This window comes from Salmo salar, chromosome 09 (genome assembly GCF_965601325.2).
Source record: "Salmo salar chromosome 09, fSalSal1, whole genome shotgun sequence".
Classification (NCBI taxonomy): domain Eukaryota; kingdom Metazoa; phylum Chordata; class Actinopteri; order Salmoniformes; family Salmonidae; genus Salmo; species Salmo salar.
Genome location: NC_138299.1, coordinates 130,698,138 through 130,718,101, shown reverse-complemented (window position 1 = coordinate 130,718,101; position 19,964 = coordinate 130,698,138). Strand labels below are relative to the sequence as shown.

General features: G+C 41.4%; 1 protein-coding gene across 1 annotated transcript; it reads left to right on the top strand.

Annotated features, from left to right (window-relative positions):
- Nucleotides 1-15,196: 15,196 nt before the first annotated feature.
- LOC145858101 (olfactory receptor 11A1) lies at nucleotides 15,197-16,129 on the top strand. Its single transcript, XM_082956541.1, has one exon. It carries the CDS (start codon nucleotides 15,197-15,199, stop codon nucleotides 16,127-16,129), a length of 933 nt encoding a protein of 310 aa, XP_082812667.1.
- Nucleotides 16,130-19,964: the final 3,835 nt, after the last annotated feature.

The window sequence follows — 19,964 nt, the reverse complement described above, 5'->3', positions numbered from 1 at the left end:
ACTAACCTTTGATGATCTTCATCAGATGACACTCCTAGGACATTATGTTATACAATACATGCATGTTTGGTCAATCAAGTTCATATTTATATCAAAAAACAGCTTTTACATTAGCATGTGACGTTCAGAACTAGCATACCCACCGAACACTTCCGGTGAATTTACTAAATTACTCACGATAAACGTTCACAAAAAACATAACAATTATTTTAAGAATTATAGATACAGAACTCCTTTATGCAATCGCGGTGTCCGATTTTAAAATAGCTTTTCGGTGAAAGCACATTTTGCAATATTCTGAGTAGATAGCGCGGCCATCACAGGCTAGCTATTTTGACACCCACCAAGTTTGGCACTCACCAAACTCAGATTTACTATAAGAAAAATTGGTTTACCTTTGCTGTTCTTTGTCAGAATGCACTCCCAGGACTTCTACTTCCACACCAATGTTGTTTTTGTTCCAAATAATCCGTAGTTATATCCAAATAGCGGCGTTTTGTTCTTGCGTTCAAGACACTATGCGAAGGGTGACGCGCCGGCGCGTATCGTGACAAACATTTTACAATATTCCATTACCGTACTTCGAAGCATGTCAAAAGTTGTTTAAAATTAATTTTTATGCGATTTTTCTTGTAAAATAGCGATAATATTCCGACCGGGAGACGTCGTTTTCGTTCATAGACTGAAAATGAAAATGGACTCTTCACGTGCACGCGCGCACCCGTTTCATTGTTCTCAGATCGACCACTATCCAAATGCGCTACTGTTTTTCAGCCAGGGACTGCAGAGTCATCATTCCCCGTTCTGGCGCCTTCTGAGAGCCTATGGGAGCCTTAGAAAATGTCACGTTACAGCAGAGATCCTCTATTTTCCATAAAGAGGCTATAGAAGGCCAAGAAATGGTCAGAGAGGGCACTTCCTGTATGCAATCTTCTCAGGTTTTGGCCTGCCATATAAGTTCTGTTATACTCACAGACACCATTCAAACAGTTTTAGAAACATTAGGGTGTTTTCTATCCAAATCAGACAATTATATGCATATTCTAGTTTCTGGGCAAGAGTAATAACCAGATTAAATCAGGTACGTTTTTATCCGGCAATGAAAATACTGCCCCCTATCCTAAACAGGTTAGAAGCATGTCAAACGTTGTTTAAAATCAAATTTTATGGTATTTTTCTCGTAAAATAGCGATAATATTCCAACCGGACAATAGTGTATTCATTCATAGAGAGAAAAGAAAAAACAGCATGGTCGCGGGACCGCGCATCTCCAATCTCTTGTCACTAGGCAGACCACTGACAAACTGTGCTAGTATACTCTGCCCAGAGACAGGAGACACCTCAATTCGCATTCTGAAGGCTTTTGAGAGCCAATGGAAGCCTTACAAAGTGCTTCGTAACAGCTCAGATACTGTAGTTTTGATAGAGAACCAAAAGAAGAACTACAAATTTACAGACAGGCCACTTCCTGCTTGGAATCTTCTCAGGTTTTTGCCTGCCATATGAGTTCTGTTATACTCAGACACCATTCAAACAGTTTTAGAAACTTCAGAGTGTTTTCTATCCAAATCTACTAATAATATGCATATTCCCGTTTCTGGGCAAGAGTAGTAACCAGTTTAAATCGGGTACGTTTTTTTCATCCGGCCGTGAAAATACTGCCCCCTATCCACAACAAGTTTTAAATTTACATTTTCATAGAACTGCTTGTTGCAATTTCGATGAGGCTCTCTTGTTCAGATATTGGTAAGAAGACTGGAGGCAGGGCTTGAAAGGGATAACGAATCCAGTTGTTTGTGTCGTCCGTTTTGAGAAAGTACCTGCGTAATTGCGCACCCAGCTCACTCAGGTGCCCTCGCTATATCACATTTGACATTGTCCGTAAGCTTGAGTCATCATGCAAGCGGTCAGACAAGCGAAAATTATGGTCAGTAAAAAAAACTTTAATCTCGTCTCTCAATTCAAAATAACCTGTCAATACTTTGCCCCTTGATAACCAGCTTATTTCTGTATGTTGTAATAGCGTTACATTGTCGCTGCCCATATCATTGCATAATGCAGAAAATACACAAGAGTTCAGGGGCCTTGCTTAACTATTTACACTGTAGTGTGCAAAACGTCTTTCAAGCTGTCAGGCATTCCCTTGGCAGCAAGAACCTCTCGGTGAATGCTGCAGTATACCCAATTGGCGTCGGGAGCCACTGCTTGCACATGCGTTACCACTCCACTACGTCTCCCTGTCATGGCTTTTGCGCCATCAGTACAGATACCAACACATTTTTTTTTACCCCTTTTTCTCCCCAATTTCGTGGTATCCAATTGGTAGTAGTTACAGTCTTGTCTCATCACTGCAACTCCCGCACGGACTTGGGAGAGGTGAAGTTCGAGAGCCATGCGTCCTCCGGAACACAACCCAACCTAGCCGCACTGCTTCTTGACACAATGCACATCCAACCCGGAAGCCACCCGCACCAATGTGTCGGACGAAACACTGTACACCTGGCGACCTGGTCAGCGTGCACTGCTCCCGACCCGACACAGGAGTCGCTAGTGCATGATGAGACAAGGATGTCCCTGCCGGCCAAACCCTCCCTAACCCGGACAGACGCTGGGGCAATTGTGCGCCGCCCCAAGGGCCTCCCGGTCGCGGCCGGCTGCGACAGAGCTTGCGCTAGAAATCTGAATCTCTGGAGGCCCGATACCAACACATCTTGACCACCAAAGTCCATTTGATGTCACCTAGCTGTCCAGTACTTTAAAAAATATCCTCTCATGTTGTCCTGGTTTCCAGTGGTTTGCAGAAGGGGATGTCTTCCTTAATTGACCCACCATAAACGTAACGTACATATACCAGGAGCTGTGCCAGGCCCGCCACATCTGTTGACTGTAAGAATTTGTAAGATTTTCTACTTAGTGTGCCTCCAACATGCACCAAGCTAACATTACGTTATTACCAGGCATTATAGCTATTACACATGTTTTCCACTAACCAGCTAGTTATGTCTCAATGCAGCTTACACAAGCAAACTGATGTTTCCACTTGCAGCACATAACAGGAACTGGCCCAACCACAAGCCTGCGGGGGCTCCATCTCGTGATAACAGCAACAGTGTCTGGCATGCCCGACCCTGTGAAAACAGGAACACGCACACACACATAAGCCCTAGCTTATCCAAGGCACACACACCCTTATTTAGAGCTTTGATAGAAACCTAACATCATCAGAACATTGTGCAAGATCGCAGGAAGACGCATGAACAGATGGAGCCAATCGACGGTGACAACGCCTGGACCTGAGCCAACCAGAGGATCGGGACTTCAAGACTCAACCTACTTTTTGTGTTGTATAAAACATGTAAACAAACTGTTTTAGGGACTCTCTCTTCCGCTGGCTCCCTCAGAGCTACTGGAACGAGTCCGTGCACGCTGTACCAAATATCTTCACTCTGAATAAACTATCGCTTGTCATATAATTTAGCGCCTTGTCCGAATCAGTCCTTGACCGACTCTCCCTTCTTCTCATTCCATTTACCAACAGAAACTTGGTAGCAGAGGATGGTTCACTAAATAATTGAACCAGACTGGTTGGAGTGGATGAGAGAGGGCGAATTGAGGCAAGGACGGTTCGTGGAGGACGGGTGAAATTCCGGGGGAGGACTGTCACGTCCTGGCCAGTATATAAGGTTAATTGTTTTGTAGTTTGGTCAGGGCGTGGCAGGGGGTATTTGTTTTATGTGGTTCGGGGTGGTGTGTTTGTGTAAAGGGTGTTTGATTTAGTAATTCCGGGTTTTGGTTTATGTTTAGTTAATTCTATGGTTAGTCTAGGTTGTGTGTTTCTATGTTTGGTTGATTGGGGTTGGGACTCTCAGTTGAAGGCAGGTGTTGTCTATCTGCCTTTGATTGAGAGTCCCATATATTAGGGTGTGTTTGTATGTGTTATTTGTGGGTGATTATTCTGTGTATAGCCTTGTGCCTTACCAGACTGTTTATTTGTCGAGTGTTCGTTTTTTGTGTTTTGTATGTTCATTGTTGAGATTAATTAAAAATCAAGATGAGCATTCACGTACCTGCTGCGTATTGGTCCACATTTTCTGATGACGATTTCGCATTATCGTCAGAAGACGAAGACAACAACTGTGACAAGGACAACCATTCTACTCAACTCGGGAAACTGATCACCAGGCGCCTTAAAACAAAGGTAAGCAAAACCTGTTAAATCAAACTTTGCATATTGTCGAATAGGTATATCTAAATTCTGATCAGTGGTACCGAATATGGGTAAGAATTCTTGTTTAAATTTAGGCATAAAATGACAATGTGATAGTGAAGTAAGGATATCGGGTCAAATATTTTGTGTTGACGTTAGATACGTCCTGGGGTTAGAGACGCCAGTATTTTGTGTTGACGTTAGATACGTCCTGGGGTTAGATACGCCAGTATTTTGTGTTGACGTTAGATACGTCCTGACGTTAGATACGTCCTGGGGTTAGATACGGCAGTATTTTGTGTTGACGTTAGATACGTCCTGGGGTTAGATACGCCAGTATTTTGTGTTGACGTTAGATACGTCCTGGGGTTAGATACGCCAGTATTTTGTGTTGACGTTAGATACGTCCTGGGGTTAGATACGCCAGTATTTAGGATACACTATTCCATATAGTTTGGCTGTGACCGATGAGGAATAGACTCAATTTGGACAAAAATTATTCCATATAGTTCGGCTGTGACCGATGAGGAATAGACTCAATTTGGACAAAAAATTACTTTCCATATAGTTCGGCTGTGACCGATGAGGAATAGACAAAATACATGTTAAGAAGTGTTTAAACTGATGTAACTGATAAAATGTATGTGTAAAAATGTTAAATTGATGTAACATGTTGAATAACTGAGGAAATGTATGAGAGTGAGGGTAAATTGCATGCTCCATAACGTCTGCCTCTAACAATTAACACCACATAAATTCTGAATGCACGAGGGAGGAACTCTGAGCTAAGGCAGAGTAATTGTCTCCAAGGATACATCGCTGAAATAACTTCCAGTGACGGGCTAAGTGTAGTCAGATAGTCTAACATATATACTGATATCACATCCACACCGAAATTAAATAAATATGGCGATCCCTAATACTCCTAAACTGAAATTCAATGATTTTCTGGATCAGAAAATGCAGGACAGGTCAGGGGGAAAAGAGCAGTGGAAGTCGATAAAGAAGGTTTGGGAGGGGTTGAAGTTGAAGTGGACGCAGGCAGGTTATCTAGGAGGGGGGCCACCGACTAGGGTCCAGTTGAGCACGATGGAGAGTGGGTTGAGAGAGGCAATGCAGGTAGCTAGAGACGGGGAGGTAGAGAAGAACAAGAGTCATTTGTTAAAAAGGAAGGGTTATGCCAGGCCCACCAAGAGAGGGAGGTCATATGCCCCCTCTTGATGTGCACCAGATAGGTATGACAGACTATGTGAGGAAATTGACGGAATTGTCTGCAGCTCTCTCCAAACAGATACACCGTGTCCAAGAGGGGGAGCTGTCGGGAGAGCCGGAACCACCAAGGGTAAAAGTTGGTGACTGGGTAAGGATCAAGGTCCACAAGAGAAAGTGGCAGGATCCCAGGTGGACTGGACCATACGAAGTGAAGGAGGTTACTTCACACTCAGTCCAGGTCAAAGGTAAATCAGGCGCACCTTGGCACCACCTGACACATTGCACACCAGCCCCAACCCCTTCCAGAACTTTGACTGAAACCAGGGCCGACTTAAGCGCCCTTAATTCGACCCCAACCACTGATCCAGTAGACGAGGGAAATGGGGCCACAGCCCCCTTTTCCACGTCCTAAGGCGTCTAGCCCAGGGAAGGGGTACCTTACTCCCTGGGAGCGGCTGGGGATATCAGCTCCCCTGTTTGTTATTTTTATAATAATTACTGGAGTATCCTTAGGAACTCTCACATGGCTGGTGCAACAACCCACCAACCACAGGATCCACAAACGCTCCACCGCCTACACTGACAAATCATGTACTCCAACACAAGTTAGGAGCACCACCCTATGTTTAGCCATAAACACCACCACCACAGTAACATTGCCATGGGGGCTTCTGGGACAATCTAGGAATGGGTGGGCCAGTGCGATGGAGTTTACTGACAAAATATGGTATATGACCTTAGGGGGCTATAGCGAGTGGTCCTGGAAAAATCTAGTGTCCGAATCTGGTCCAGACTGGTCTGCTTGGTCTGAGGGGGACGATGTCGGGGGTTGGCGCAGGGTTCTGACGTTGTCTACAACTACAACGGGGTTGAAATTTGTTGTTCGCCCAAGGAATAGCCTAGGCTGTCGGCATTTTGTACTCGCTCCATATGTACCAAACTCCCTAGACTGGAATCTGGGAATTTGCCTAACTAATTTATCTAGTCCACAAGCAATCACGGTGAAGGACAACATTTCATCTCCTGAGGCAGCGCCTAGGAAGGATGGAGCATGGGGTCCGGTTACTTTGGCTACCTCCCCGCCAACTGTGGATGATACCATCCAGATAGCTACCGGTATCTCCGGGTCCTCTAACAACTGGCTCCTGTTGGCTGAGGAAACTGGGAAGGCAACCCGACGCGATAGCCGAAGGGGAGAGGGAGGACTATGATGATCTGGGAAGTGGGGACGAATCTGCGTACCATGGTGTGGGGGACTCAGACGTCTAACTTTATGTCACGTCTCGGTTGAGACGTGAAGAGAGGGAATCTAAAACTTTTTCCCTAAGAAAAAGTTCCCTTATATTGGCCATGGGCTTCATTGTTTCTGTCACGCCTCAGAAAAGTTACCTTATACTGGGCATTAAATGAATGTTGGCTCTCCTCAATGTGAAGGTTTTAAGTTCCCGGGTGATAACGAGCCCACCTGGTACAATAGTTTAGACTGGGAAGAGCCTGAGGGTTTTTACTTATAGCTGCTTATGTCACTTATAGCTGCTTATGTCACGTCTCTTTGGAGACGTGAAGAGAGGGATTTGTAAGAATTTGTAAGATTTTCTACTTAGTGTGCCTCCAACATGCACCAAGCTAACATTACGTTATTACCAGGCATTATGGCTATTACACATGTTTTCCACTAACCAGCTAGTTATGTCTCAATGCAGCTTACACAAGCAAACTGATGTTTCCACTTGCAGCACATAACAGGAACTGGCCCAACCACAAGCCTGCGGGGGCCCCATCTCGTGATAACAGCAACAGTGTCTGGCATGCCCGACCCTGTGAAAACAGGAACACGCACACACACATAAGCCCTAGCTTATCCAAGGCACACACACCCTTATTTAGAGCTTTGATAGAAACCTAACATCATCAGAACATTGTGCAAGATCGCAGGAAGACGCATGAACAGATGGAGCCAATCGACGGTGACAACGCCTGGACCTGAGCCAACCAGAGGATCGGGACTTCAAGACTCAACCTACTTTTTGTGTTGTATAAAACATGTAAACAAACTGTTTTAGGGACTCTCTCTTCCGCTGGCTCCCTCAGAGCTACTGGAACGAGTCCGTGCACGCTGTACCAAATATCTTCACTCTGAATAAACTATCGCTTGTCATATAATTTAGCGCCTTGTCCGAATCAGTCCTTGACCGACTCTCCCTTCTTCTCATTCCATTTACCAACATGACTCATCCAGCTGTAATGCATAGAATTCACTGGCTTGTATGCGAAGCAGTAATTGTTTCAAAACATCTCCTGCCATGTCACTGATGCTTGTGAAACAGTGTTGTTTGATGAAGGCATTGTCGGTATAGTTTTCGTGCCCTTTTCCCCCAGCATTGTCCCAGCCATATCCGCGGCAGCAGGAAGAATTAAGACCTCCACGATAGTATGGGGCTTGCCTGTCCTAGCCACTTGGTAGCTCACCATATAAGAAGCTTCTAGCTCCTTCTTATTAATTGTATCTGTTGCTTTTATACATGTCTTATTACTCGAAAGTCGTCATTATGCTCGCTCCAAAAACTCCTGTGGCTTATTTTTAAAATTGTCATGTTTCGTTTCTAAATGTCTGCGCAAGAGTGAAGATTTCCCGCGAGAGAGTAGCAGTTAATGTGATTGGATGTTAATTATTTGACTAGCCTACCTGTATTTGGCATTGTGTTGTTATTTAGCTGAACACTAGATGGTTTAATTTTATTTTTGGCAGTGAAACGAGGCTACTCAGGTGGGAAAAAAACCTTACCCAAATGTATAGCCCCGTTGGAAAATATAAATGTACTATTTGAAAATGTGGGGAATACCTGCTCAATGCCGATCCTTGTTGTTTAATTGTTTCAACTGCAGATTTTAGCTTTAATGTGTATTCTTCTGATATGCTGTACCAGCCAACCAAACTACGTTCGTTATTTAAGAATGTCAGTTTGACCATATGAAACAGTGTTTCTTCCTTCCCTGTCCTTGCCCAAACCTGGGCACGAACCAGGTACCCTCTGAACACATCGGCGACCGTCACTAATGCACACTGCTATCTAGCTAGCCATGTCACATTGCCGAGACATGCCCTGTTTAATCTACTGTACTATTCTCTATGAATGACTGTATTTCTATTGAATTGAAAGTAAAGATTCACCCATTTTGAATGTTATAAATTTTTTTTGCATCTGTGATTTTCCATCGATCCCTGGGTCATTTCATGTTTTCATGTGTATCTAAGTTATTAGCGATCAAGCAGGCAGAAATTCTTGCCGGTATGACATAGCATTTTTATAAAACTGTTCTCACTTCACTAGAAGTTAATAGGAATACGACTTTTAGATTGCGAAAACGTCTATCATACAAGTCAGATTTGAATACTGGCCGATGTCATAACGCGGGAGGTTGTCTTCTCTCAAATGAGCCATTGGTCATATTTTTGCAACATACCAGTCCAGCTTTAAATTACACTCAGCTTATAAAGGCTTCATAAATGTGTCATAACTGTGTGACATAATCATCATTGTCAAATGTGACATAACCCACTATGTTGGATATGATATAACCATGTTCTTTGTAAAGGGTCACATGTTGGGTCGAAGGATTGGAATACGCTCTAAAGTAAAGTCACATTACACCAAATTTGACCTTCATTAGTTAGGGTTAGGTTTAAAATCTAATTTTCAGAAGATACATTGTGGAAATGGGCAGGGTTTAGCCATAGTTATGACTTTCTGACTGTGTTAACTAGTGACAATGACAAATACTTTACTCAGTAAAGTCACTCCTATTGAATTCTATGGTCACTCCCACTAAGGCCAACTTTGAATGGTAGCTATCCCAGGCTTATATGTGCTGTGTGTGCAATAGCCTGGGGATGACGTTACACCAAGAAACACTTACCTTGATGAAAGACCCCAACCTAACGAAACTGAAAGTGGCTTTCTTCTGGAAGCAAGTTACATGTTTCTCAGTACACAAACATGCACACAACAAAAACGAGCCACACCGTGCAGCATTGGGCCCATCAGGTCTTTCGACACATTCACTCACTCCCCCACTGAAACATCAGCCACAAAATGTTGGCACCATTGTAACAGGTAGTAATCAAGCCCTGGTGTCCAGCATGGGAACAGAAGAGGAATACCTGGTGCTGTGGTCTCAGGTTGGACAACTCCAAATCATCTTGTCTCTGATACACAAAAGCTATGCAGGTCCGTCAACCCATTTAAATACCTCTCACACCGCACAGTATCCTATGGATCATGAGAGAACCTTCATAAATCAGTAGAACGTTAATAACCTATTTATTGACACTTTATGTAGTGTCCTGTAGTACTTACTTTAAAGTCAGGCCCCTTCAGTCATTTATAACACGTACATAAATGCCTTGTATCATATTTATTTTATTTATTTTTATTTCACCTTTATTTAACCAGGTAGGCAAGTTGAGAACAAGTTCTCATTTACAATTACGACCTGGCCAAGATAAAGCAAATCAGTTCGACACATACAACAACACAGAGTTAAACATGGAGTAAAACAAACATACAGTCAATAATACAGTAGAAAAATAAGTCTATATACAATGTGAGCAAATGAGGTGAGATAAGGGAGGCAAATGCAAAAAAAAGGCCATTGTGGCAAAGTAAATACAATATAGCAAGTAAAACCCTGGAATGGTAGATTTGCAGTGGAAGAAAGTGCAAAGTAGAAATAGAAATAATGGGGTGCAAAGGAGCAAAATAAATAAATAAATACAATAGGGGAAGAGGTAGTTGTTTGGGTTATTATAGATGGGCTATGTACAGGTGCAGTGATCTGTGAGCTGCTCTGACAGCTGGTGCTTAAAGCTAGTGAGGGAGATAAGTGTTTCCAGTTTCAGAGATTTTTGTAGTTCGTTCCAGTCACTGGTAGCAGAGAACTGGAAGGAGAGGCGGCCAAAGGAGGAATTGGCTTTGGGGGTGACCAGAGAGATATACCTGCTGGAGCGCGTGCTACAGGGTGGGTGCTGCTATGTTGACCAGCGAGCTGAGATAAGGGGGGCCTTTACCTAGCAGGGTCTTGTAGATGACCTGGAGCCAGTGGGTTTGGCAACGGGTATGAAGCGAGGGCCAGCCAACGAGTCCTAATATAAAGTCAGACACCTTTGGTAATTCATAACACATACATAAAGGCTTAATGATGTAAACACAAATATATTAACACTTAGGAAATTATCACCGACTACTAAAACAAAAAAATATATATTTTTAAATGTAACCTTTATTTAACTAGGCAAGTCAGAACAAATTCTTCTTTACAAACCCGGATGATGCTGGGCCAATTGTGTCCCGCCTTATGGGACTCCCAATCACAGCTGGTTGTGATACTGCCTGGACCGGCGGAGGCGCCTCGCACTGAGTGCAGTGTCTTAGACCACTGCGCCACTCGGGAGCCCTAAATAAGGTACTTCTCGCATGTGTCAGAGATTTCTGTTTCTGTTTAAACCATACATTTCATTTTATTTGTACATTTCTAAAATAATACAATTACATTAAATTTCAAAAAGTCCAGCAATGAATTAAACATTACACAGGACTAGGCTGGACACATGAAATTTTGTATAACTTTTTTTTGTTGATAAAAACTAGTTCATTGCATTCGCTGTGGTGCCCAGTTTCATAATATGACCATATTTCCCAGCTGCTTGCTGTCATTTTGAAGTAATCAGAAAAAAAACAGGCCTTATTTTAGGGCATTTTTCACCCTGCCAGCTCCTATTAGTTATATTGAGCACTGTGGCACCAACTCGCCTTCCGAACGTTCTATTCCCAGCTTGTTGTTCAACGTCACAATGCCTGCTTCGCTATTGTTGGCAATGAGACCTGCTTACGTTGTTTATAGTTAAAATGTAAACAACAAAATAAAAACCAAAAATTTATGTTGGAACTCTGAGGTTGTCCCATTGTTTCCTACAGGAGAAATATAGGCATATCTGTCTATTTTCCCAAATATCTCGTAATGTGTATATTTTAATCAGCCGAATCTCCTCTTTCTAATTATGTAAGTCTGGGCCACAAGCTCCACTGTCATCAAACGCTATCCCAAAAATACTTTTTGCACTTGAAACGCTGAGCTCCCCCTATTGCCTCTCCATAGGAACAGTCTGGGCAGCGAGCTCATTTGTCATCGATCGCTAGACCAGAAATAGTCAGAAGGTTTCATTTTTTCCGTACTTCCTCATTACGCAGCAATAAGCACAGTTAACACCATCGAGGTGCGGATGTTTACGTTCTACACAAGTTGTTTTTTCCCAGTTTCTTCCGACGAACAGATTGTAGTGGTAAAATAAAAAGGGATACATTTTTTTGTGTCATTTAGGCGAAATGGAATACTAAGCGTCAATCCGGTCAAAACAGGCTCTGCGACCGTTCGATTCCATTCATTTGCTATGAGCTCGCGCTAGTTTTCCAGGTTAGCCAACGTTCTAAAGCCGTTTTTCAGCCTTGGGTGAATTTTGACTCATTCTATTGTCCAGCCTAACAGGACTGTGAATAGTGTAGCTTGTCCCTGAGCTGTTGGAGGAATGGTTCTTGCCTCTCTGCCTGCTGGAGGTACTGCATGTTGGTTCCAACCTTAAAATTAACAACAAATAAAGTTAGCAGGTCTGTTAGGAAATGTCTTTAACACACCATCTTGATAAGGGCATTTCTGTGCTAAACCATAAATTCTAAATGGGGAGATAGAAAACTCCCTTAGATTTGTATTATTATCCTGTTAGGGCTAGGGGGCAGTATTGACACGGCTGGATAAAAAACATACCTGATTTAATCTGGTTACCACTCCTACCCAGTAACTAGAATATGCATATACTTATTACATATGGATAGAAAACACCCTAAAGTTTCTAAAACTGTTTGAATGGTGTCTGTGAGTATAACAGAACTCAAATGGCAGGTCAAAACCTGAGAGATTCCTTTACAGGAAGTGGCCTGTCTGACCATTTCTTGAACTTCTTTTCCATCTCTATCTTTTACTAAGGATCTCTGCTCTAACGTGACACTTCCTACGTCGTCCATAGGCGCTCAGAGCCCGGGAAAAACCTGAATGTCGTCATCCCAGCCCCAGGCTGAAACACATTATCGCCTTTCTCAAGTGGCCGATCAAGGGACACTGGGCTTAGGAGCGTGACCTGACCGCCTCCGTCTTTGTGATTTTTTTCCTCTGTTTGCCGAAAAGGAGATTTCCGGTCGGAATATTATCGCTTTTCTACGAGAAAAATGGCATAAAATTGATTTTAAACAGCGGTTGACATGCTTCGAAGTACGGTAATGGAATATTTAGAATTTTTTTGTCACGTGAAATAACGACTGAGGTGGCTACAGTATGTAATGTAACTCAACACTTTACTACAAACTAATGTAAACTATAATAAATAAAGGTTAATTTACTTGTTTTTCGCTGTCAGGTTGGCACCACAATTGGGTATTTCATTTGCGAACTCATCACATGATCAGTGTCTCATGAGCAACAATAAAAAGTACTTCCGGGTAATGGAATTTCTGAAATATTCTAAATACAAGTCCACCACGTGATAGTACAAAAGTGTCAACAACCTGTATTTATTAATGATATATGAAAAGTAATTGTCTAAAAATGAACAATGGTTCATATTTGTTCATATTAAGGTGACATTTGCATTAAATGTGGGTTTTAAAACATGTTCCAAGGTCATAAATACCCCAAATGTGAATCACTGTACAGTATATGGAATACATATTGGCTTATAGAGCAAAAACTGGTCTGGGTGACGGAGTAAAAGTATTGTCGGGAGTACTCAACAGGGTCTGTAGAATGTATATCTGGCATCTGAATAATACTGAGTGTTGGCCATTTACTCTACCCATTCCATTGGTGGCCACAATGCAAATCACTCTATATGGAATACATAATCATCACATGTGCGATTACTGCACTACAGAAAACCCTCTAACCAAACAACAGTGGGCAACTACAAAGGGTAATTATACAAAAAAATTGAATTTTCTTAGATTTTCACATCATCACATAAGCATTGTTGTGAACACAGAAAATCAAACGTTGCTGTTTTTCTATTTAAAAGTTTGGAAGAAACTGGGGGAAACATGGTAAAACTAAAATGAGAAAATGGAATTTGGGGGGGGGGGAAACTGAAGTAGACATGAAATTAAAACTGATTTAAAAGGACTCACCAATGTTTTTTTCTGTTCATGACTGCACTTTAGAGTTTTATCCTGCAGCACAGCATTTTGTGGAAAGTTGAGGTCAAGTCCAATATTGACTGCATACCCAAGAGGGAAAGATTTTGGACCGTCCTAGAAATGTTTTAGAGAAATGTAATATATCAAATTTAACAGATGCTTTTATCCAAAGTGACTTAGTAATGTGTGAAGACATTTTTATGTATGGGTGGCCCTGGGAATCAAACCCACTATCCTGGCGTTACAATACTCTACCAAGATGCATGACAGGTTTATAAATGCTTTGTGAAGCTTCAATTTAAAATGATTTACAAGGCCATTATTAAGCGGACTTATGCTACACTTTATAAAGCACAAGTTTGTCATATTTGACATCGGTGATTGTCACACAGTTATGCCAAACTTATGAACCCTTTATAAAGCATGACATACGGTTATAGATTATTTGTAACACATTTATGTAGTGTTTATGAAGGCTTTATGAAGCCTTTATACGCTGTATGTCATTTAAAGCGGGACCGATATTCCTACCTCAAGAAATGTGTAATTTTACAGACAGTGTAGCACATTTCTTCTATTTTTCTGCCTCTTCAGTCCAGGGTCACCTGCATGGTGTCGTTGCGAATGTCAGACTCCACTCGGTGAGGCACAATTATCTGCAGGTTGAACATGATTAGATTGTAGACTCCTAAAATAGTGCAGTTTGATAAGGCAATTTTAAAGCTAACTAGCTACGTCACATACTGATATTGTCTTTGGTATTATTGTGCGTAGCTATGTTTGCAAGCTAGCCAGCCAGCCCATAGAGAAAAAATTGCAATGTGGATTTTCTAGTCAACTTGAGCTGCAACAGATTTCCACAGCAATTTACATATGTTGCTATCATCCCTATTAAAAAGCCAAAATGAAACATTTGTTCCCCAAAAAATATTGTTCTCACATATTAGTGTTATTTACATTATAAGATTGAGCGTTTTGGGTGGATACGTCATTTAAAAAAGGCATTTGAACACCCTGGAGGACATGTGATGCAAAACGGTATCTGTTTTCCTGTATATGGTTTCCTTGAATCTGAAAATGTCTAATTATCCCCAGGTATCCCCAGGTACTGGTAATCCTTTGCATATCACACCATGGCAGGCTTTTTTTTTTTTTATATCTCACAAGTATAAGAATCAAGTGAGGAGCTGAGTTTAAGCAGGACATCATTGATTAGAAATGAGCAGTCTTCATTTTGGATTTAGAATACATGTAATCAATGTATTATTTTGCATTTGAAAGTAATAAGTTACATGAGTGCAGGATACAAAGTAAAATATTGTTTGAATTATGTTATCATGAGAATGAAAAGCAGTCTATTTTGGTGAGTATACTGTAGATGTGGGGAAATCTATTACTGAATCAACTAATCAAGGAATTATCCATTTAGGTTGTCTGTTCTTTGTGATTTCATCAATTTAACTTATATGTAAGCTACAGTAGGGAGATTTTCTCCTCTTCTTCAAACATTGACAGCACATCTTTGCTAAATCCCAGGACCATGGGAAACTCTACTCACTTTAAGATCTTTAGGCTTGCTGCATACGGTGATATCGGACAATTGAAGTATTTCTACTTTGCTGTAGTAACTGTATTATATTTTGTCATCATTCTTGCCAATGCTTTGGTTATTGGAGTTATCTGCATTGAAAGAAGCCTTCATGAACCCATGTATCTGTTTCTATGCGCTTTGTTTGTTAATCAGTTGTATGGGAGCACTGGTTTGTTTCCTGCTCTCATGTTTTACTTACTCTCTGACACACATGATATTTCCCTTCTTTATTGTTCTCTCCAGATTTATGTGTTGTACTCATGTGCTCTAACAGAATTTAGTAATTTAGCAATTATTTCCTATGACAGGTACATTTCTATTTGTTATCCTCTACGATATAATAATATTATGACACCTAAAATAATTTGTGGCTTAATTCTGCTGTCCTGGTTGACTTCTTTTTTCATCAATGCCGTCAATATCTCCCTGAGTTTGCGACTGAAGTTTTGTGGTAACGTTCTAGACCGACTGTATTGTGATAACTACTCAGTAGTCAAGCTTGCCTGTTCAAATACTATGCTGAATAACGTGTGGGGTCTTCTTGTCACTGCGGTTTATGTTTCTTGTACTATATTTCCTACCATATACTCATATGTAAGAATTCTACAAATATGTTTAAACTCTTCAAAAGAGACAAAACAGAAAGCATTTAACACTTGCACACCACATATAGCCTCTATGCTGAACTTCTTATTTGGCTGTTTATTTGTGATTCTACAAGGCAGATATGAAACTGCAGATCTTCCACCTATACTTCGCAATATTTTATTTGTTAATTTTCTGATATGTCCACCACTTTTCAATCCTTTAATGTATGGCGTTAGGATGGTTAAAATCAGGCATGCTTGTAAAAAGGTACTAGGCCTTAACCCTAAAACATAATCTGATAGTTCCTTTTTGTAATGTTGAATTATGTGTTTTCTTACTTATAGTTGCTATAATTGAATGTAAAAATCAGTCCAGTTTATCATGTATTGTAACATATTAGCTAGTTAATGGCATAACTACAGAGCACCAAGGAGTGCTGCCCTCCCTACCTTCAGACTATGCTCAAACAGATGCTGAGTGTGATCTTTGGGAAGACCCTACACCCAAAACCATTCTGCCAGATCTGGACTCTTTGCCCACCTAACTTCAGGACAGCCGTGTACCTGTCCATCTTCCTAAAATGTTTGTCATCTTGATTATTTTTAATTTTTTTGCAGTTTTCAAGTAAATTTCCTGCAGTTCTACACCTCTTGCCATGAAGCAGAAATAAAGGGAATCTCTCACGAAGGTTGTATATTGCAGGTTTTTTCTGCAATGTATATGTAATGGGTGCTTACTTATTCTGGCAGTGATGGCTTATGACCGGTATGTGTCCATTTGTAAGCCATTTGTATTTTATTCCATAACCATTTTCTCTCACTTAGCCATTGTTAAACTCTCATGTGTTGAAAGTGCACTGAGCAACCTGCATGGTATATGTATCATAGCAAGTCTAGTGGTTTTACCTTTTGTGTTAGTTGTGCTCTCATATGTCAAAATATTCCTTGTTTGCTTGAAAGCCTCAAAGCAGTCACAAAAGTAGACTTTTAAATCATGTGCTCCCCACTTGATCACTTTCATAAACTTCTCTACAGCCATCCTTTTTTCTGGTGTTTACAGTAACCAGAGATATCAGTACAATTTATTCTGTTCCACAGACATGGGGGGAAAAAAATACTATGCCTGCGCTACAGAAGGCTACATCGGTCCGCTAATGCTGGACTAGTAAAGGCCCAGTGTACTACTTTTGTGAGCAAAAAAGTAATCCAAAAATATTAATATTTATTAATTCAGATTTTTCAGGGGGTGCTGCATCACCCTCAGCACCTCTACTTCCTGTGGCTATGTTCTGTTCCCACCACTGTTGCACCCTATCATATAGGAATTAGGACCAAGGAGATCAGAAATCTGAACCTAAACTGGTACCAATTATGACTTTAGATGGTACAGCAGCAGGACCAGGGTTACTGGTTTGAATCCCAGGACTGACAGGAATATCTGTCAAGATGTGATCTGCAAGAACTGAATGCTTTTACTGTACATTTGTTTTAATCATCAACATAATCGTTTGTATTGCATTTTATTTCTGTAAATTCTTATTTATTTCCGTTAAATGTATTTTACTGTCGTAGTACTGTAAAGCACTGTAGTAAAGTCAAATCAGGGATGTTGCTGTGTCTCTGACCCTATGTTCGTCTTGGATGTCAGTGGATATGTACTGTATGTGTGTTTCAGGGAGGTTGGGGAAAGGGCAAAATTATGTAAGGTTCCAATAAGTTCTGTTTCCCCAAATGGGCAGTAAAGTATTCTTCTAGTAGTGAAAGAGGAATTTCCGGTCACAACTTCTAGACTTGTTTACGTGCTGCTGTGCATTTTGTTGCCAACCTTACTTTGCTACCTGACAACTTTACGGTTTTTACTTTTATATTTTTTGTTTTTCCCTCACTCAACTTTTTTTCATTCAACTTTTTCACTCCGGACGTTTTATCTGGACATGGTTTGTCAGGACTTCCAACAGCCAAAGCTAAGTAGTAACATTAACATGATGCCTTATAATTGCAGTCGTTGTACTCATAATATACAGGAGAGCGATCGCCTTAAGGCGAGGATAGCTGTGCTGCAAGCCCAGCTTCAGACGCAATCGTTAGGCAAGGGTAATTTCAGTGTAGGAAACGATGAAACAGCGTCTGTGTCACCAGTAAGTACAGATAGTAACGTTAGTATAAATCCCCTCGCACGGTCCTCGCAGCTAGACAACTTTCTCATGGCTTCTGGAGGGAAATGCTGTAGGAATGCTCAACCGGTGTCGCTCATTCAGCCGACAGAAACTTTCAACCGGTTCTCCCCATTAAGCAGTGAGTCGGAGTCAGAGGCTGAGCCATCTCTTGTCTCTACTCCTCCAGTTACGGAGTCTGAGACGCCGAAGCTTCCCACCATTAGCTCTGACAAATTGAAAACCCTAGTCATTGGCGACTCCATTACCTGCAGTATTAGACTTAAAACGAATCATCCAGCGATCATACACTGTTTACCAGGGGGCAGGGCTACCGACGTTAAGGCTAATCGGAAGATGGTGCTGGCTAAAGCTAAAACTGGCGAGTGTAGAGAGTATAGAAATATTGTTATCCACGTCGGCACCAACGATGTTAGGATGAAACAGTAAGAGGTCACCAAGCGCAACATAGCTTCAGCGTGTAAATCAGCTAGAAAGTAAATCGGCATCGAGTAATTGTGTCTGGCTCCCTCCCAGTTAGGGGGAGAGATGAGCTCTACAGCAGAGTCTCACAACTGAATCGCTGGTTGAAAACTGTTTTCTGCCCCTCCCAAAAGATAGAATTTGTAGATAATTGGCCCTCTTTCTGGGACTCACCCACAAACAGGACCAAGCCTGGCCTGTTGAGGAGTGACGGACTCCATCCTAGCTGGAGGGGTGCTCTCATCTTATCTACGAACATAGACAGGGCTCTAACTCCCCTAGCTCCACAAGGTCAGGCAGCAGGCTGTTAGCCAGCCTGCCAGCTTAGTGGAGTCTGCCACTAGCACAGTCAGTGTAGTCAGCTCAGCTATCCCCATTGAGACTCTGTCTGTGCCTCGACCTAGGTTGGGAAAACCTAAACATGGCGGTGTTCGCCTTAGCAATCTCACTAATAAAGACTTCCTCCATTCCTGCCATTATTGAAAGAGATCATGATACCTCACATCTCAAAATAGGGCTATTTAATGTTAGATCCCTCACTTCAAAGGCAGTTATACTCAATGAACTAATCACTGATCATAATCTTGATGTGATTGGCCTGACTGAAACATGGCTTAAGCCTGATGTATTTACTGTGTTAGATGAGGCCTCACCTCCTGGTTACACTAGTGACCATTTCCCCGTGCATCCCCCAAAGTTGTAGGTGTTGCTAACATTTACGATAGCAAATTTCAATTTACAAAAAAAATATATGTTTTCGTCTTTTGAGCGTCTAGTCATGAAACCTATGCAGCCTACTCAATCACTTTTTATAGCTACTGTTTCAGACATAAGGACGTGGATGGCTGCAAACTTTCTACTTTTAAACTCGGACAAAACAGATGCTTGTTCTAGGTCCCAAGAAACAACGAGATCTTCTGTTGAATCTGACAATTAATCTTGATGGTTGTACAGTCGTCTCAAATAAAACTGTGAAGGACCTCGGCGTTACTCTGGACCCTGATCTCTCTTTTGAAGAACATATCAAGACTGTTTCAAGGAGAGCTTTTTTCCATCTACGTAACATTGCAAAAATCTGAAACTTTCTGTCCAAAAATGATACAGAAAAATGTATCCATACTTTTGTTACTTCTAGTTTTCAAACAAACTGGAAGAGTGCAAACTGCCACATGACAGTGTTTTTTTTAACAGGTATAAAGCCTAGGTTGGCTATTTACTGCCACCTGCAGTTATGGAAAGTTTGCTCATTGTCACGTCCTGACCAGTAAAAGGGGTTGTTTGTTATTGTAGTTTTGTCAGGACGTGGCAGGGGGTGTTTGTTTTATGTGTTTAGGGTTTTTTGGTTTATGTTCTATGTTAGTATATTTCTATGTTAGTGCTAGTTTTTCTATTTCTATGTTTAGTTTATTCGGTTGACCTTCAATTGGAGGCAGCTGTTCCTCGTTGCCTTTAATTGAAGGTCCTATTTAGTAGGGGTGTTCTTCCATGGGTTTT